Consider the following 21,176-nt stretch of genomic DNA (forward strand, 5'->3'; position numbering starts at 1 on the left):
TCTTTAGATGAAATGTTTGGGCCTTGAAGATAAGCTGCTAAAGACAAAGTTTCATAACAAATGTTAACTTTAAACACACTAAGTCCATCTTTCAGAAAAATACTGAAAATGAAAAAAAACATTTTTTTCAAAAGTTTGCTTCAGACATCATCTCTTAATCCTGAAAAAAGCTTTTGCCTAAGGTTAATAAAATTCTATGCTGGTTTGACAAAGCAATTGATGTGAAAATAACTTTAACCCCAGACTGTATCTACTTGTTATCTACTGTAAAAACCTAAATCCCTTTATCATTAAAATACTAAAAAAATGAAAATAAATATTTTCAAAATTTTGCTCTGGATGCCTCTTTTTTTTTTTTTTTTTTGGTCATAAACAAGCGTCTGTCCAAATTTCATAAAATTCCATCAAGGTTTGACAAAGTCATTGATGGCTGGAAAACTTTGACCTATGACTGAGCTTGAGTGTTTACTGTAACAAAACTAAGTTCATTTATCAGTAAAATACAAAAAAATGAAAATAAAAATATTTTCAAAATTTCACTTTGGATATTGTCTTTTTACCATAAACAAGCTTTTGTCCAAATTCCATAAAATTTCATGAAGGTTTGACAAAGTTGTTGATGAATGAAAAACGTTAACCTCATACTTAATCTGAATGTTAACTGCGTCCATTTATTAGCAAAATTCGGAAAAATGAAAATAGATATTTTCAAAATTTAGCTCTGGATACTGACTTTTGGTCATAAACAAGCTTCTGTCCAAATTTCATAAAATTTACGAAGGTTTAACAAAGTTATTAATGTCTAAAAAGGACTTTAACCACACACTGAACCTAAATTTTACCGCCTCTGACGACTGCGCCGACGCTGACGACGGAATCTAGGATCGCTATGTCTCGCTTTCCCGACATCAATGTCACAGGCTCAACATCTTAATCTTTGTTCCGAAATATACGAGTGTAGCAATACAAACACTGATATTTTAGTTATATGTGAAACTGAAATTGTAAAAACAGAATTGCACTAAGAGGATGGGAAATCTTTCAAAGATATAAAACAATGAAAGACACTTATGTCTGTGACTCTTCAGTAAAAAAATCTGATCATAGTCATTATAAAAAAGTAGTAAACTAACAAAACATCATGTAGCGAGAAATAATGAAATCATTGTAGAATATATTAATTGATATATGTTTGCTTTATCAATTCTTGCTTGTATTTAAAAACAAAACAACATAAAAGCTTACCTTGACCATGGTAAGCAGTACTTAATGCAACAACACTTAATAGAAATATACAAATCATGTTCATCGTCGGACAACTTTTGCATGTATAACTTTAAACTTTACACGATTTTATAATTTATATAAAAAACTTACAGGATCGGACTGTTGCAACGTATCATTTTACAGTGTAAATTTGTAACGATAAAGAGAAACTGTTATGCTATAAGTATGTACAAATATACTTAAAATAAAAAATAACGCATTCCATCTTATCATATTTAGTGGGTTTATAATTTCTGGTTTTTGCTAAAAAAAAATGTCTAGAAATCTATTATATATTAGCATAACCTTGAAATAAATGCAGAGTTTACAGAGAAATGTTCCTTTTAGTGGTGACAATGGACATTTCAATTACAAAAGTAACATTCAGTCATTTTCAAATTTTTCAGGTGAAAAGATACACACAAATTTAATTCTTACAAATGCGGTAACATGTTTTGTTTCATTGATTAAAAAAAAAATTTTAAATGTTAAAATTAAAATTAAGAATATTCTAATTTTAACAGAATCTGATTTCGATGACTTCAGAAATATGTGTCAATAGTTTTACCTATTTCAATAATTTTGTTTAAAATTATAAGCAAGAGAAATGTTTACTCCAAAGATAGTCATGGAGGTGGTGCGTTTCTTTTGTTGTTTAGTATAGAAGTACATTTCCGCTGTAAAGATACTAATGATTGTAGACATGTTAAAATAGTAAACAAACGAAACCAAAACATTTTCAGGTTTAAGATGGTAACCATGAAGTTGGAAAATTTCTCATTGAAGATAATAATGATACAATAAAGGCAGTCCTAAAGCCGAATTATATTGATGAATTTAGTACCGGGTATAGTATGTATTTCTTATGCAATATCTGATGAACAGGAGCGGTTCTGGTGGCGTTGATGAAAGATGTCAGCTTCTTCAAGAAGCGAACATTATCAACGTCACAAAGCTGTGATATGGGACTTACGAAGAACTGAGGAGGTTGATACATGCGTACATAAGTCTGACTACGTTTATAAATCATCATCCCATTCCATCTAAAAAGATGATTTCGCAGTACTCTGTAATCCAAAAAAAAAACAAAAGTGTCTTAAGCGCCTGTGCTATTTATAATTATTTAGGAGTGTTGACAAAAAGCAATATGTAGATAATTATCTTACAAGTATTGATCAGAATGTTCTTCTAGAATAAAATACAAATGCAGCTACATTGTATCTGTCATTTATACATTATGTATGTGGTTTTTTTTACTTATTTGATACTTGTTTCTTTTGCCAAGTCAAATAATTTAGAAGGTTGAACAATCCCGTAACTGTATTAAAAACGCGGTTTTGTCGTCAGCTTTGTTATGTGTAGACAGTTTAGTACTGTCCAGACTAATGTCATTGACACTGGTGTTTGTAACCTGCATATACTTAAAAAAAAAAAGAAGAAAACTGTTATAATATTATTCTAAATAAAGTTATATGTAACATGTTTCACATGTAAAATAAATCATAGTTCACATGCGATTAAATCTGTAATAGTTCAAAAGAGATTTGTGAGTAATGTATTGAAAATTGACATTTCAATTCGTTTAAAAAAAATCTAATTACACATTCAGATATATTAATGATGTTCTTTCCATTGACAATCCAAACTTTTCTGATTGGGTTCCTTTAACCTATTCCCCAGAACTAGAAATTAAAGATACAACAGAAACGGCTTCCTCTGCCTCATATTTAGGCTTATACTTCGAATTTGACATAAGCGGCCATCTTAGTACCAGAATCTATAACAAACGAGACGATTTTAATTTCGAAATTATTAATTTCCCACACCTTAGCAGCAATTTACCAACTTTACCTGCATATGGGATATACATTTCCCAACTCATTCGTTATTCAAGAGCCTGCAGCTGCTACTCAGACTTTATGAAACGTCACAAGTATCTGAGCAGAAAGTTGATGAGCCAAGTTATATCAAAGAACGTCTCGTCCTTTTTCTAAAAACAATTCATTGGAAGATACCATTACCTTGTTGATAAATATTCCGTATCAACTTCACAAATAATACATAATGGTCTTGAAGTATAGATTCTAGGTACTGCCGTTGTTTATCATCTTAATTACATGTTTTAGTGGTCTTTTTATTTGTCCTTATACATTTCTAACGTTTACTGTTCTTACTAAGTCCATGTATGGTAATATACTTTCGCTTGTTACTTATACATACATAACATGCATTGTGTTATTGTGCTATGGTCAATTTTGTATTATGGTAAAAAAGTAGTGCTGCATATACCTACGCGTATTATCATATACAATATTATATGTGCCTGCAGGTCACACAATAATTTATCTGTATCAAATGTGCCTGCAGTTCACACAGTCTGACCAAAATTTATCTGTACCATAGGTGCCTGCAGATCACATCACTTAAGATATTTAGATTTATCTTTTTGGTTGGGACTACATTAACTTGCGTATACACTTTTCGTAGTGCAACGGTTTTGACGTTGGGTGACTGGCAGTAACCCTTCACATAAGCTTTTATCCTCGTGCCTTTTGAACAGCGGTATACTACTGTTGCCTTTATTTAACAGAGACCTGATTGTTTTGGCCCATTCCTACAAAGTGTCCAGTTCAACCTCTTTTCGTTTAGCCCATGCTTTGGCGTAGTCTTCAATGGAATCCATAATTAGTTTGAAGTTGTGGTTCTAATTGATGTGTTGGGGTTCTCTGAACTTAGGACCATACGATATCACCTTTCGGAGATGTTAATGTTGAATTTTGTTTAGATCCCCAATAATAGCATGGCCAGAGGGGCTGTAAATATTAGGCGAGTGGGAACAGTCATATGTCAGAGGTTTCATTTTAGGTATTCTTCTAAATGAAGGTCCTACAATGTCTGCTTATAGTTAAATACTTTAGGTGCAATGATTTTTTTGTGTAACTTTAGGATATAATAGGAACAGATTTATTTTAAAAATAAAGTGGAATATTAGATGTACCTCTTTGTGATAACATACATTGCTGATGTTGATAGCATCAATTCCTTTATTAGTAAACTGAACAGGAAGGAATTTCCTCTTTTTTTGTCATGTAAAAGTTCCGATCTTACTGGTTTAAAGAAGACGGAAAAGAGCTACATCACAAATCATATTGACCAATGGAGAAAATGCATCCCTTGTCAAGTGCATAATCTCTCAAACATTTAAGAAATTTAACAGGCAGTGAAAAAAGAATAGTTCTAATTTAATGTAACCCTAGTGGATGATGAAGAGGTCATCAAAGCTCCCAGAGGGCGATCTAAATTTGGAAAACTTTTTTACATTGAGCCGGTGGTAATGTTTTTGCCCATGACTACGCTGGGTTTTTAAGGTAGTATTAAATAAGCTTATTAGATTTACACCACTGTAGACTAGACTTGACACATTTTCTACTCCTTTGATGTTATCATTGCAACCTTATGGCATTGCAGTACCTAGTTCCCTTATCCATGAATTATCTCTATTTTTTTTGGAACGGAGTATATTTTAAACACTTCTTCACTTTGTCCATAGGTCTTTGTAAGATTTTGATTTACTTGACGTCCGTCTCCCGTCGTAAAATTTTGAAAACTCCTCCTCTGAAAACTAATTTGGCAATCATACCACATCTTCTTATTTTTATATTGGTAAGAATTTACCTCAGATAATAAATATATAAATTATATTTGGGGGTCACCGATATCAACTAACATGTTCGCCATTACAACAAAAATAGAGCATGAGGTTAAACTACTAGTAGTTGACTCATGTTCAAAACAAAACATAGAAGAGATACAAATCTGACAGTTGTAAAACAGATCTAATTGTCTAATTCTACCTACACTGCAAAGCACTTGTTATTTTTTAACAAAATTGTCAGACACCGCATTCCAGGAGATATTTTCCTTGATTGACATTTTTTCCGATGTTAGCGTTTTGTCTATCACCTTGAAAACTAAAATAGATGATATTATCACTTGATCTTAAACTAAAAAAGCCATGGCAAAAAAAGAAAAAAACGAGGAAAAGACAAATAACTGTCTACAAAACTACAAAACACAACACGGAAACTAAAAATTGAGCAACATAAATCGAATCAAATACAGGGGTGATGTAAGCTGATCTTTAAGCGTTAGCAGATCCTGTTTCACATGTGGCACATATAATTTCAAATTAAGTGATAAGTCTCATTCGGTGTTGTAACATTCGAGAAAAAGAGGACGAGATTGTGGTTCTGATAATTGGAACATATCAAACATCCTTGTAAGCATCAGCCCGGCCCTCTATCAAGATAAACGTGATAATAAATTCAAACTCTGGGGTATCGTATCAACTGATATATATATATACACCATATGCAGGCGCAGCTGGAATGTTGCTGGAAAGCTGAAATCATCTCTTTTGTCGTATAGGTTTGTTCTTAACCTACCTTTACTGTCAATGTATAATGTAAGTCAAGATAGGAAGCAGACGGTACATGTATCCTTTATTATTTCATATCGGTTAAGAATTAGCTTCTCTTATTGGATAACAAGGGACCACATGACATTCTTTATTCTTTAGTAAAAAAAATCCATCGGTCTTTAACAGAAATAAACGGACCAGAAAACCGGTCGTTAACGAACTTTTACATGTTAATGACCGGTGGGGCGTGGTTTCTCTGTTAAGAGTGATGTCAATTTTCTATTGAAGTTTTTGAATTGTTTACCACATGTTTTCGTTAATTATAAAATTATAGAAAACTTTATTTTGTATTCATTTACTAAAAATTTCACTTAAATGAATGGCAGTGACTTATAGTATTCACTATGACTGGTCTTCGCTCTTAGAAATCTACAATAACTCGAGTTTGCTTTGAACAATTTGAATTTATGAGATTTTTTAAAAACATGGTTCCTCAATGAAATAAACATAATAGTTATTTACATCAGAACGAACTCAGATGGAATGACCATCTGAACAATATATGTAATTTAGCAATTTGAAAAATTATTTTCTTAAAACAAAATTAAAATATAGGATCAACAACAATAAAGAAGAATCCCTACAAATCATTCGAAAGACAAAATGTAGAATATACTCCAGTCCAGTATGTGATCCATATTTTAAAACAGAGACTGACCAACTCGAGATATAGGTTCGTTCTGATGTAAATATGCAGCCTATGGATGGTATGATGTATACTGATTCAAGAGTGTAACTTTTTAAGTTGTAAGATGTTGTAATTGTGTCGAGTTCATGCTGATGGTGAGTACGTAACGTTTGTCTGGATGCCAGGACATTTTCCATTTCGTTTCCAAATAACAAAGATTTTTTATATCTTTTTGTAAGTCATTTGAATCTTTTTCTGATGATATTGTGAGGTATACTGTTGTGTCGGTTGCAAATAATCGAACAGTGGATGTAATCCCATCGGACATGTTGTTAGTGTAAAAACAAAAATAATGGAGGCCAAAGTACGAGCATTATCCGTCCAAAACTACTGCTCGAGTCCGATGACACAGAAAGCTACCTATTGATTTTCCTTTGGATTCCATAGTGATTCAGTTTATATATGAGGACGCTGGTTTGGTTTTTTTTTTTTTTTTTATTATTTTTTTTTTGGGGGGGGGGGGGTGGTCCTCTATGTTTTTCAACTTCGTACTTTATTCAGTCTTTTTAAAAGAGAGGCGAAGGATACCAAAGGGACATTCAAACTCACAAGTCGAAAACAAATAGACAACGCCATGGCTAAAAAAGAAAAAGACAAAGAGACAAACAACAGTACACAAAACACAACATAGAAAACCAAAGACTGAGCAACACGAACCCCACCAATACTAGTCTCAGGTGCTCCGGGACTCTTATAATTCAAGCGTCACTAGTGAGTCTATTGTAGACGAAACGCGCGTCTGGTGGGCAAAATTTTAAGCCTGGTATCTTTGATGAGTTTAGTTTCTGACCTTATCAAAAGCTGTCGAAAAATCCATTATGAGTATGTCTGTTTGATTACCTGCGTTTATGTTGTTTGTGATATCTATCAATTCAATCAATTTAGTTTGGCACGATCTATTACTACGAAAACCGTTTCGTAACGTAAGGAAAATTTGGTGAAGATCTGCATGTTTCATGAAAGCATGGCTTGTAATATGTGTTCCAGAAGTTGGTAGCAGATTTATGCCAAATTTTTCCGGTCGGTAGTCGGTAGGTCTCTTCTTTATATTTCTCTGGGCAGGTGGAACTGTTGTAATGCATATCGTCTACTTGATATATAAAAGTTAAATACATGCATTTTGTTGTTTAGGATTTTGAGATTCTTTTTATTCATCACTGCAAAAGATGGTAAAATATACAAACATTTGAATAATATATTTGGTCCTATTCAATCACTAACACTGATTTGATGACCTATGGTTTTGTAGATCAATACAAAACGATTGTTTCATGAGAGGTGGTATCTCAACAATTGTACCCAGCTTATGTTTTACACCTTCTGCAGAACGAAATAAAAAGCTTAGCAAAATTAATAAAAAGTGGGTTTTTTCTCTTTCGGAAACACAAAATGCATTTAACTTTTATATATTTAATGGGTTCTAACTTTTCTTACTGCCAATTGAAATACAAAGTTTAAATCTTGCGTTTTATGTGCTTTTTCTTTTCTAGAAATCCATATTAGGAACAATTACTAGATATCGTTTGTTTATAATTTGTGTAGGTCTGTTGGTGTTTCGTTTGTTCTTACTTAGTGTCTGTTTTTATTTAGAGCTCGATAGTTGGTGCTTTATTGCTTTTCAACTAACATCATTTATAACATGCATTTCTTAAATTTTCTGTTGATGAATTTTAAAAACTACGGTTCAAACTCCCTCTCGTCCTGAACATGCATGAAATATTTGCCACTTGACGTTAAGCAACCAACAATCAATCCAACTACCTCAGATTTAGTTGACCTGAGATAGTTTTTGCTTTCTGTTTTGGGTCCTATGTGATCATATAAATAAAGACAGCAGTAGTATACCGGTGTTCAAAAGTCATAAATCGATTGAGAGAAAACAAATCTGGGTTACAAACTAAAACCGAGGGAAACACATCAACTATAAGAGGAAAACAAAGGAACAACAGGAACACTGAAGTGCAACAAAAACAAACGCCAACATACATAGAAACGAATTATTTGATAACAACTGCCATATTCCTGACTTCGAACAGGAAATTTTAAGAAAAAAAGGGTAGGCTGAACCTGGTTTTACGGCTAGCCAAACCTCCCGATTATATGCATGTTGCTATGTCATCAAGTATTTGTAAATCCCTGACCTGGGCTTTATCGTTCTTGACGAAGATAAATTCAGATAAGAGGTTCTAACGCATAGTACATTTATTTACATTATTTTCCAGCACTAGGTCGATGGCGATGACTACTTTATTCAACAAACTGACTGTTAAACTTTCGCAGTATTTTGTATTGCTTACGTATGTTTTTTTACAAAACGCCATAAATTATTTAATCATTCGAAGATAATAATAAACAGGTTGAAAATTTAAAAAGATTAATAATTGATGCAAATTCACTCGATTTTCAATCATGTGATCTTTCGAATAGCCTTTAAAGTAATTTTTTGCGAGGATTTACATCTTTATTTTCATCGTTTATAAAGAATGTTACAACGAATTAAACAATTTCTTCAACTGTTTGATTGATACAAATTGTCATTTGACCTAGTTCAATACATTACACTCGTCAATGGACAATTACTAAGGAAATAATTACAATACATAATGATATTTTTTCAAATTTTTTTAGGTTTTGATACAAATATCACCTTTAATTTTCGCTCATCTAATTTCAAATTGCTGTTCTAGAACCACGAAAGTTATTGAAGTTTGTCCACAACACGAGAAATACTAATCAAAATCGATATAATGTTGACTTTCGGTGTCAGAAGAGTTCATTTGGAAAACGGAAGAATCTGACATTACACTAATTTATCATAATTTGAATTGCATGATGCATATTAGTTCTTTGAGTTTTATTTAAAGTTGACAAGATGGTGATAAGGTCCGAGGACACAGTTATCGTCCTTAGATTTTCGTTGTCTACGAATATAGTCCCTAGTGTGGACAGTGTATAACTTGCAAATTTTTTTCATACACTTTCCAAATTCATTTCTTTATATTTTATGCATGAAATATTAAGTAAGGGGATGAAATTACATGTTAAAAAAATTTTGGTGCTGAATCTTTATGTAAAGTAGTGATTTGGTCCAGTTAAAAAAGGTCAAAAACTAGTATGTCTGAAGCTGTCAAACTGAATTATAGACCCCCTTAACATAGAATTGTCAATATTTTGAGTTAGAGCTGGTAGACTTTTCTATAATTTTGATATTATTTGTCCCAATAGTAGTACACTACACTGTAAAAATCTTTTTGAGATAGAGCAGGTGCGATTTTTTTAATTTGACTTTATTGTCTAAAAGAAATGCACTACGAAATAACTGTGTTCTCGGGCAATAAGGTGTGTGATGAATCGCAATACTTGACTTTATAAACAAAAGGTTGCTTAAGTAAGCTAAGCTTTTTTTTTCAAAAGCTGACATTTATAAATAGGCAAGATATACAATTTTAAGACACAGGACCAATACGGTGATTTGACTTTAGATTAGAGTTATTGCCCTTAATTTGAAAAGAATGCATATAAATATTAATTCATTTAAAAAAAACCTACACACATCTGACAAAGCCAAAAGCAAAGGAACAGAGTTTCTGTTCTTTTTTCAAACGTCAAAATCACTATTTTATTCATTATTATGATCTTCCCTGCTAGTACTTCTACTTACAATGTATCGAAATTAATCAACTTTAAAAGAACAATCTTCAGGTTGTCCGAATTCTAGTGCGTAAATATATATTCCGATGCATCAGCTATTGTGGCTGCCATGACGAAAACATGAACACAGAATTAATATCCAAATAAATGCTTTCAAAACTCTAGTAATTTGAGAAATTTGAGCGGATCGAAAAGTAACGATCGACTGACTAACTGCATGTATATCCATTTGAGATATTGACCTTAAATATGATTTTGATGTGGTTTTAGCGTATTGGGAAAATCATCTTGAAAACACATATAGATAGAAAGAAATTGATGAACAGGTTAATCATGATCAACAAATCATTTCATTGGTCGTTTATATTTAAGGTGTCTGCTTAGTGGTGAGCCATTTGATTTGAGGGAAGGAGGAGGGCTAAGATAGTTTTTATCCTGATGTTAACGTTAATATCGCAATGCGATTCTGTCAATGAAAAGAAAAATAAATAAATGGTCTTGATATTACATAAACGCAATCGAAAAGATATTTATTTGAAAATAAATAATTTCAAGAAAAAAATTGCAATCGTTGAAAAAAGAAAATAGAATATAAAATTGGCATATTTTAGACAGGAGAGCGATTCAGGCTATTATACTCCTCTAGTTTCCATTTTGTAATGTATGATACATGTAAGTATCAATAGCATTACATTGATATAGTAAATTAGAAATTCTTCCTTTTCTGAAAGGCTTGGAATGTCTTCAAGATACAACAACTACTTTAGCAGATACCAATCCTTCACGTAGCCGCATCCTGTAGGTATAACTGAGGTATAGAAATAAGGTCATGTTGATAATCATCCGACCGGCAATAAAAATCCTCTTGCCAGAGTAGAGCATCCGTTTGGTTGTGCCCAACGTATAAATTTGCAGCCATGTCCACATAGAAGGGAAAGGGAATTAGTACTCCTAAAACGAGTTTTACCAACCCCAAATGTTAATGTGTTATTCTTGTCTGCAGTTTTCACTGTTTCTTTCAATGTTTTTGTTGTCAATTTATAAATTTGTGTTGATTTCGAAAGTTTGGTTTTCTGTGATGAACTCATGCAAATCCTTTCTGGACTTTGGGCGATGTGTTTGATGTTGTAGTATGATCTCATTGACTTTTGTTAAAAATTTCTTTATCCTTCAAACAAAGAAAATAAATACCGAGAAATTATATAGATAAAGAGTAATAAGCAAAATTTAATCAAATGGTTTGTATGAGAGTTATTTTTTCAACTAATAGGTCCTGATCTGACAACAAGCAAGTCGGGCGCCAGCGTTTCCTGTTTTCAGACTCTCGTCATTACCTCCTCTTCCTAAATCATCAGGATCTGCGTGAACCTAAAATAAAGAGACAAGGACATATTGATCTTTTATTAAATCAGGTATATGTTGCTATGTCTATCAATCTTTTATTAGTTAGGTTAATTATACATGTAATCATCAATATAAGCGTAAGAGTTGTTTTCATGCGGAATAACACAGCATTCATTGGAAGACAGTTTGTTCTAGCCAAAAACTTCAGACGAGAGGCCCAAAAATCGTCTACTTTTGATAAATAATATTGTCGTGCTTGTGTAACGTAAAATGAACGGTAATCATCGAGACTTCGCTTTTCAAGGATATCGGACTTAAGCTTATTACAAGCTTCTATGCCAAAAAAGCTTATCAAACGTTTGTGTATTTACGTTTCCATGTATATAATGGTCTAGTCCAGTGGACTGGAATACGGTATGCCGTTAATATGATTGAAATATTCATTATTTGATCATTTAAGTTCGTTAAAAATCATTTTGCAATATCTTGTACCAGGTAAAGGTCTTAACCTGGCAAAATATGTGATCCTTTGGCGGTCCATATAACTTGTTAAAGATTCCCATCCTAACTCCGATAAAACAGAGCATTTTGGAAAGTTCATTTTAGAGTTAATTATAACATGTATAACTTTTGCGACTTTGTACTGCCAACTGTCTAGCATTTCGTTTCCGGATTTTGACGTGGGGTACCATACGACACAAGCATGAGCAATGGAATGACGTATAACCGAAATCCACAAAGCACAGCCAAAATTAAACCGATTAAAATCACCGTGTTCTCCTACGACGCGAATAATATAGTTAAGTTTCTTTTTAAAGTTCTCCTTGAGGTATATCTCGATATGATGATTAAATCTTAATGTTCTTGAGAAATAAACTCCCAAGTATTTGTATTCGTTTACTTCATCAATTAAAACATCCCCTAGAAACCAGTTTTTATTTGCGTTAAGTCTTTTTCCTACCACTAGAACTTTCGATTTTTTGGCATTAAACTTTAGGTTCCATTTTGAAACAAATTCATTGGCAACATTCAATACGGTTTGTAATTCTTCTTCGGTTTTCCCTAGTAAAACAATATCGTCTGCGACGAGTAGCTATATATAGACTACTTATAACTTCTGTCGCTACATTAATACCGAGATTCTTTTCTTTTATCATTAGACATTAGAATAGAAAATAATGTAGGAGATAAAATACATCCTTGTTTTAGGCCAAATTCTTGGTCAAACCAGTCTGATTCGTAATTTCCAAAAATGACTTGTTACTTACAATTCTATAAAGAGAACGTAGTAGTTTCCAGCATTTTCCTTGAATACCATTTTACAAAAGAAGATACAAAAGACCATCCCTCCAGACTTTACCAAAAGCAGAGGATAGATCTAAGAAAGCTAGAAAAGTTTTTTCCTTTTTTGTTTTTCTTAAAGAACAGAGCCCATGAAGGGTGAAAACATGATTTTCAACTCTTCGGTCTTTTCTAAAGGCGTCTTGAGTTTCACCTAATAAGTTCTTATCTTCAATATAATTCATAATTTTGTCCTCAATAATTTTACAATAAACCTTATATACTGGTTCATTCCCTTGTTGAACTTTTCACCAAGATAACCGACCTTGAATGCATTCCAGTTGAATGGCATAAAGGTAAAATAAAGTTAATTCACAAAGGTCAAATCATAAACCGAGCCTCCTTTGTGAATTAACTTTATTTTAACCTTTATGCCATTCAACTGGAATGCATTCAAGGTCGGTTATCTTAGTGAAAAGTTCAACAAGGGAATGAACCAGTATATCACCACCGTATTAAAGAAATTCATTGGGTATGTTGTCGAAACCACTAGCTTTACTCTTTTTGATTCTCTTAAGAATTTGCGAAACTTCTTGCTTGTCTATTGAAAGCAATACAGATGTATCCGACTGAATCAAATTGTGATCTATTTTGTATATCAAAGATTTAACATCGTTAACTAATTCGGTTTTGCTATTTTGCATTGGTCCTATTGAATTAAAATGGTCAGATAAGGCTTTATTAATTTGACCAGGTTCCGTCAATTATTTCGCATGGCACACTACCATTTTGCTTTATTTCAGGAAAATCCCAAAAGCCTTTAATTTTATTTTTGGAATGTATGCATTTGCATGTGAATTGTTTCATTTTAACTAAACGTTCTTTTTTTTTAATAGCTTGGTGAACTTTTTCTTTTAAGTTTTTATAGATATTTGTTAGTCGCTGGCCTAATTCATCGTCGTGTGGGTGGTTTTTATTATGTATACGCTTAAGTCGATTTGCCATGCGCCTTTGTTATATTAATCACTTTCTGTGTGCACATAATGTGGATTTTCGGAGTGTGTGAAAAAAAAAACTGTTTTAGTGACGAAACTTCTACAGATAACTTACCACTATACCTCTGCCGAGGATTGAAAGCTCTGGTTTTTCTTGCATTCTAATGAAATGGTCGTAAATAGCCAAATTCGCGACTCCTCTGTTGTTTGCATAAATATTACCAAGGTCTCCGACATGGCGACGTGGTGCATCACTTGGTCCTGCATGATTTTGGTTGAATGGATTAAAATGTGGTCCTGCATTACTGCAATCTATAGATTTAAGATGAATAAAAGCATACAAGAATAAGGAAAAAAACAAATATATTTACTTAATACATTGAAAATGTATATGTTTAGACGATGATTTATCGCAACAATATATTTTATTCATATACATCGTACTTAATTTCATATTGCGTAAATTTAAAAATTCTTATTAATACAAAGATACAAGAAACCGCTGCTAATTTAGAGCACTAATTGCGTATTTGAAGGTTTATGTATCGTCAGTTGTGGTCAAAACCAAATACTGAAAATCCGAGAGTAGCATATTAATCAAACATCGAAACGTAATAGAATGACAAGACCACAAACAAAAGTTAAGGATACATAATCTTAATATTTATGAAATGTGATATCTCTTTTGTCAAAGGTTATTTTGAATACGCTAACTTACTACGTCCAAAAGTCCCTCGTTCATGGACATGGAAGCCGTGTAGTCCAGGTCTCAAACCATATATTTGCCCTTTTATCTGAACAAGTGGGGTATTGTACTGAAATGATATATGCATTAAATTAAAAACTCTACACATAAAAATGAAAGCGTTGTCCTTAATTTTAGGGACCATCTTGTTGTTTTGGTAAAGTGTAAGCTGTTGAGTTCATCATTGAAGATCAGTAAGAGTCATGGTAATGGAATAAAAACAAGAACTGGTCTCATGTGAACTATGTAATCCTTAACAAAGACACAAAAGTGGGCAGCCTCCTTTACCGTTTGTGCTCTTGCCTTTTTTTAATACTTGTTCCCTCGTAATTATTGTATTGATTTTTAATTAATTCACTTCCTGTATATGCAGATATTTGCCACTTGGTGTTAAGCAACAACAGTCAATGAAAATTCCTGCGTCACATGTCCAGAAAACAGATGGACACACGATAAAGTTCATGTTCAAATTCGGATCTGATCGTAAAACATCGGGCCATTCGTGGGGGCATCTTAAGCCATCGTATGACCGCCGGCTCAGTTTCTGAGGCTCCGGCAGCAACTTTGTGAGTGGTTTAAAAAATCTTTGGCATGCCAAAAAATTGCCAAAAGACCTTGGCATGCGAAGGTTTATTTTCGTGTATTCATTTTGCACTTCGTAAGGCCAATATGGGGGCATCTAGTCAATTCGTGTGTGGTTCGGGTGCCATCGTGTAACCTTCTGTAGGCATAATACTTTCTTCGGCTGTTGATTGACTGCTGACCAAGTTCGGGGTCATCTTCGTGTGACATTGAAAATTCCATATTCGTATGGCAATCTGGTGTCAATTTCTGGACAGTGTGAAGCCTGCATTAATAAATACCTGTACGATTTGTATGTAGATTATATTATAAAGTTTAATTTTTTTTTTCACCTACAATACCAACTTCACCTGCAAATGGGACATACATTTCCCTACTCATTTGCTATTCATCAACTTGCAGCTGCTACTCAGACTTTATAAAACGTCACCAGTTTCTGAGCATAAAGTTGATGAACCAGGCTTATGTTTAAGAACGTATTTTCTAAAAAAAAGTTCATCGGAAGATACCAAACCTTGTTGGTAAATACTCCGTACCAACTTCAAAAATAAAAAAATTATACATGATGGTCTTGAATTATAGATTCTAGGTACTGACGTTGTTTATCATCTTAATTACGTTCTATAGCGTATTTTTTTTATTTGTATATTTTTGACATTTACTGTTTAGTCCAATTTTTGTAACAAACTTTTGGTGTATATACTTGTTATTTATACATCTCGCCATGGTGTTATTGTGCTATGGTGATTTTTGTATTCTTGTCTTTCATTTTTGATTAATGTACTTTGTCTATAGAGTGTCTACTTAGTATATGCCATTTAGTTTTTATTTGTTGAAATAGTTATTTGTTTCTATAGTGAGTAAGATTATAACCCAATGTTGACTGCTGTACCCCAAGTTTTAACATTTTTACCTATTATGTCTGTTGGTTTTGCTCACACATTGTTGTCAATATATTGGAATTCTATGCGACTGTCATACAAGTGAGAGGTTTAGCTAGCTCTAAAACCAGGTTCAATCCACCATTTTCTACATAAGGAAATATCTGTACCAAGTCAGGAATATGACAGTTGTTTTCCATTCGTTTGATGTGTTTGAGGTTTTTATTTTGCCAGATGATAAGGGACTTTCCGTTTTGACTTTTCCTTGGAGTTCGGTATTTTTGTTATTTTACTCTTTTTTGTAATGAGAGATTTACAAATGGTCATATAGATGTTTTTTCTTTCTTTTGATTAGTACATGTTCTTAAAAAGGTCGATATTGGAGTGTGAGAATGCATATTTTTACAGCCACCAAATACTACGAGCTTGATTTCACTAACTAAAAAATGGGAAAATACATTGATAAGAAGTTAGTCATTTTAAAAAGGAGGAGTCAATAAAACCAGGCGAAATCAAACGCTTCTCTATATCAACCAACGGAATATTGTGGATGTTCGAATATCACATTTTAAAAGTAATTTAGACATAATCAAAGGGTTACTAATACGGCCATTTCTATAATAAGAAACAAACTTTAGATACTTGCAAATTTATCTGGTGCAACCTATAAAAAGCCTTCTTCTGAAGTGAAAATGGAAAAGATGCTGAATTACTTAACATAACTTAATATCTTTTCCTATACAGTTATAAGCATTTACGGTCCTACATCCAGTCGATACTTTATATTTGACATTTCGCAAGGTCAGGTTTTTTCAATACTGTTTATGAGGTCTTAATACTAAATTCATTGGATGTGTACTGTGTATTACCCCGGTAGGTATTTAGTCACACCATCTTTAGACGATCTACCGGAAGTACCCAGAATCCCCCTCTTTGGAATAATGGATACTTAAAGCAGACGCTAATAGCCAGCAAAGAGCCATCCAAGAGCATCAGTGCGATTATGCACTTAACCTAAGGTAAGCAGACGCGTCAATTCTTACATTTCTTGAATTAAGTCTGGGAAACATGATTTATTTGTTTGTTGTAATTGGCTTTAAACTAACTTTCAGTAACGGAAATCGAATCTTTGTATCTTTAATCTTTTTATTAGTTGTTATAGTGGTTTTTGTTGACCTGATAAGTCCAGCCTTTTTGTTAGTTGTTTTAGTGGTTTTTGTTGACCTGATAAGTCTAGCCTTTTTGTTAGTTGTTTTAGTGGTTTTTGGTGACCTGATAAGTCAAGCCTTTTTCAAGTGATGTTTGTATAGTTCGTTCTCAGGTGCTGTTACATCAATGTCCTAGTAAAGAGGTAGGCTTAAGTGCTGTTACATCAATGTCCCAGTAAAGAGGTAGGGTTAAGTGCTCGTTTCTATGTTTAACCCCGCCACATTCTGCATATGTACGTCCCAATTCACGATTTTTGATTCAATGGTTGTCGGAGGTCGCTGTCTATAATTTTTTTAAAGATTATTGTTTTATAAATTAATTAGGCCGTTGGTTATTGTCGTTTGAGTTGTTAATTCTTAGATTTTTATAGCTTACAATTAGATATGTGTTTTGCTCTTTGTTTAAGATCGTACAGTGACCTATATTTGTTTACCTCTACGTCATTTGGTCTCTGGTGGATAGTTGTCTCATTGTCAATCATACTACATCTTTGTTTTCTTACCTGCCTGTTCAAATAATTAAGTCATTGCCAACTAGACATATCACATAAGCAATGATAATAACACTGTTTATTATAAATCAGCAGTAATTTCTGTTGTTTATAAAAAAAAAGACACGTATAGATAATATATATACATGACTATTAAGTTAAGGTACGTTTGCGTAACAATTTGTTTTTTTTTTTTTTTTATTTGTTTATTTTTCTGTTTAACCAACTCAAACCAACCTATTTGTAATAATCATTCATACTATTTGTCAGTGTTGACCTTACACTTTGATAATTTAACTATCAATAATCTTGTCTATGTACGCGGTAGTTACAAACAAGTTAATAGTGTACAGTAGAAGTTCTTGCTTATATAAATCTCATAAAACTGGGTTGATTGACAGCATGTGAGGAATGATCGTTTGAAATACTAACTTGCAAAGCATTTGTGGCTTTAAAAACACGTGTTGTCAGAACATTTACTACTCTTGGTCTAAATAACACAAGATATTACTTAATCTTTCTCATACGTTTTGAAGCAGGGTTAGCCGTCCATGGACTCTGTTTCGATTTGTTGGGTCATACAAATGGCAGTATGCTCTGGTATCTCTTTGTCCTGTTGACAGAAAAAGAATATTTTTTAATATTGTTTGAATGTTCATGTTCGATCTTGGTATTTCACTAGTTCTAGTAAGAAAGAAAAAAAAGTCAAAAAAAAAAAACAACAACAAGGAGGTTGTTCTTATTTGAAAAAGATACTACAAATTGATGTTAATTTTACAGACAATGCATAACAAACATAAAGAGTAAAACAGAAAATTTCAAATATGTATTAGCATATTCCTGTAGATTCTCCCCATTATGTGTGGTCAACAATAGACAACTGTCTATACAATATGTCGAGCTCTAAATCGAAATTACTGTGAAAAAAGAAAGAGGACCGAATTTATTTTACATAAGGGTCATTTTCAAAGTCGTTATATGTAAATGTGTAAGAACATAACTGCATATTTCTGATCTTTTACCCACAAAATGAGCATCTACAGATAACTCGAAACTGCAATTTAGATAGATTTTAACAAATGTATTATATAGTATTTTTTTTCAAAAACAAAAAAGAAAAGAAGAAGAAACAAATTCTATCGTAACTTAACCTGCATTGCATTCTGTTTTTATAAAATAATAAAAAAAAACAATAAATTCGTGCAAGTTGGTTAACGATTAATTATGTAGAAAGAAAATGTTAAATTAATAATTTTGTTTTAAAAAGACTTTCAACAGTAATGTTTAGTGTTATTTTGCTTTTACGAATGTAAATATTTTAATTATATAATTCGGACTCTGCAATATCAAAAATTTGGTACGGTTTTTTTTAACAACTTTCCGATTTTTATTTCGTGATTGAAACATACATGGACAAAGGACAAATGATCCCTTCCTCTTTAACAAAAATAATCAAGATCTACAATTAACAGTCAATTCTCGAAATAACGAAAGAAACATTCATTTTTTTTAAAGTCGGAAGGTCCCAGCCAAGAATTGGACGTCGATTTGGAACTAAAAATAGACTTCGATTACAGGAGCATAGAATCGGCCGTCGATTTTAGAATTTCACTTAATGATGTAGTCAGATAAGACGTCGATTTGAGGAATAAATGCAGATTACAGACCGGACGTCGATCTGAGTCCAACTTATATAATTTTAATTATTTACAATTTGTGCAACGATATCAATAACAGATAAGATATACGAGCAAAATGAAATTAATTTATTTCGGCAAAACAAACGGCATTACAAAGCGCTTGACACTGATGACGGTTCTTTGTCGTGCCGAAATATTTGTCAATACGATTCCATTTTATTTTGTTTATATATTTTTATCTGTATCGCTGAACAATTGTTTGGTGTTGATACCTTTACATGTGTGTGGTATTGTCGTTTTCATTTGTTCGTGGCTGCGAAGAAAAAAGTGTCTCTCATTAAAACATGTTATCTAGAGATTATGGAAAGGGTTTACAACTTTTACTGTATAGCACGGACACAATATATAAATACAAAATCGTTCGCGCAAAAAATTAGGAAACGAGACTGTGCTAGATAATCGTGAAAAAAATCGTCCTGTGGGTTCAGTATCAACAGATATTTTCAAAGTGATTATTTTAACAATATAAAAATAAGGAGATGTGGTATGATTGCCAACGAGACAACTATCCACCAAAGTTCAAATAAAGTGGATGTAAGCAATTATAGGCAACCGTACGGCCTTCAACGATGAGAAAAATCCATACCGTATAGTCGGCTATAAAAAAAACCCGACATGAAAAATATGAAATAATTCAATTGAGAAAACTAACGGTCTAATTTATAACAAAACAATTTACGAAAAACAAATATGACGTCAACCAACGACAACCACTGAACTACATAGATTAACAATGTCTTGAATGAGAAATAATTTTTAAATAAAAGAACGTCAGATATTAAAAATTATCATGAATCATTGGTAGAGAAGGAGAGGATGAAAGAATTGCAAACGTAACATGTTTGTGATGTGACGCAGATATTCCGTATTAAATGGCTTAACAAGTGTGAAAATGACTTCTTCAACTTTACCGACGATAAATTACATTTGAATTGTTGGATAAACATAAGGAAAAATCTTTTGGATATCATTTTACTCTATATCGTCGCTTTTAACCCTGTTTCATTTGTTTTGTCAGAATATTTATCGGGGAAAATCCGCGTAGAGAAAAGTGAGAAAGAGGTGTTCAGTGGTTAGGCAACCATTAATTACTTTTAAGCCAGCAAATCCGGAATATGGAGCGGAAAGGTCTAAGAAATTAAGGACAATTACAGAATATATTTTGAGGCGATGCAGATGGAAATCCCGCTTTTTTGAAAGACAAAAATTTGTTTTCTTTTATTAATGCATTTATCATATTTTTACCGTCCATCTTTTGTTACAAAACAAAGGTTTCCCGTCATTCACCCTTTTTATTAAACCTACATTTACCCCTAAAAAGTTTCACATACAGTCATTTTAGGAGTTAAAGCATTAATAAGCAAGCTGAAATTTAACTTTTTATATAGATATTATAAACATGTTAGCAATTTAAAATCGCAAGCATTTCGGTGATGTTAAATTTCACTGATCTAAATGAATCTGCTTTTTACACAGAAGGATGTGTCCCTTCCTAAGGTACATTGTTTTTGTAGCTACGGATGACATTCTTTTTTAAGCGTATAATCTCAAGAAGGCTTACCTTGAACTATTGATGTAGCAGTTAAAACAAACACGCCTAACGTAAGTACAAGAATCATTTTTCCTTGTTTGACAACTTGTATATTGTTGATCAGTATTTATATGTATAGGTACAGGGCTGTGCTGTTGACACTTGTTGTTTCATTTATGTTTATACATGTATATTAAACGACTTATACGAACATGTATAGGTTGTCAGATCTATTAGTTATTTAGTATAATTTTGATGGAAGTTACAATTTGGAGGATCTTATGAATTTCGTATGATTTCGTACACCGCCTCTGGGAAAGAGTTCACACCACT

The 21,176-nt window shown here is 32.6% G+C and overlaps 2 protein-coding genes across 2 annotated transcripts in view; both read right to left on the reverse strand.

Annotated features, from left to right (window-relative positions):
- Positions 1 to 1,339, reverse strand: part of LOC127725563 (superoxide dismutase [Cu-Zn]-like) — a 28,311-nt gene extending 26,972 nt beyond the window's left edge. The window contains exon 1 of the mRNA XM_052232623.1: positions 1,246 to 1,339. Within this exon, the coding sequence (XP_052088583.1) occupies positions 1,246 to 1,309 (64 nt within the window). The 5' untranslated portion in view covers positions 1,310 to 1,339. The remainder of the gene's footprint in view (positions 1 to 1,245) is intronic.
- Positions 1,340 to 11,292: 9,953 nt separating this feature from the next.
- LOC127725564 (superoxide dismutase [Cu-Zn]-like) lies at positions 11,293 to 20,956 on the reverse strand. The gene is made up of 5 exons (XM_052232624.1): positions 20,874 to 20,956; positions 18,140 to 18,225; positions 14,424 to 14,520; positions 13,821 to 14,017; positions 11,293 to 11,453 (listed from the first exon to the last, which is right to left on the reverse strand). Exons 1-5 carry the CDS (start codon positions 20,929 to 20,931, stop codon positions 11,349 to 11,351), a joined length of 543 nt encoding a protein of 180 aa, XP_052088584.1. The 5' UTR covers positions 20,932 to 20,956; the 3' UTR covers positions 11,293 to 11,348.
- Positions 20,957 to 21,176: the final 220 nt, after the last annotated feature.

Source organism: Mytilus californianus, unplaced genomic scaffold (assembly GCF_021869535.1).
Source record: "Mytilus californianus isolate M0D057914Y unplaced genomic scaffold, xbMytCali1.0.p SCAF_15, whole genome shotgun sequence".
NCBI lineage: Eukaryota > Metazoa > Mollusca > Bivalvia > Mytilida > Mytilidae > Mytilus > Mytilus californianus.

What these genes read in the sequence shown, in the direction of transcription:
- LOC127725564 (XM_052232624.1), bottom strand. Translation starts at nt 20,931, where the DNA reads ATGATTCTTGTACTTACGTTAGGCGTGTTTGTTTTAACTGCTACATCA. An exon ending in TGCTACATCAATAGTTCAAG is followed by an intron (nt 18,226 to 20,873) that starts GTAAGCCTTCTT and finishes TTCTGTCAACAG; the next exon opens with GACAAAGAGATACCAGAGCA. An exon ending in TCCTCGGCAGAGGTATAGTG is followed by an intron (nt 11,454 to 13,820) that starts GTAAGTTATCTG and finishes TCTTTATTTTAG; the next exon opens with GTTCACGCAGATCCTGATGA.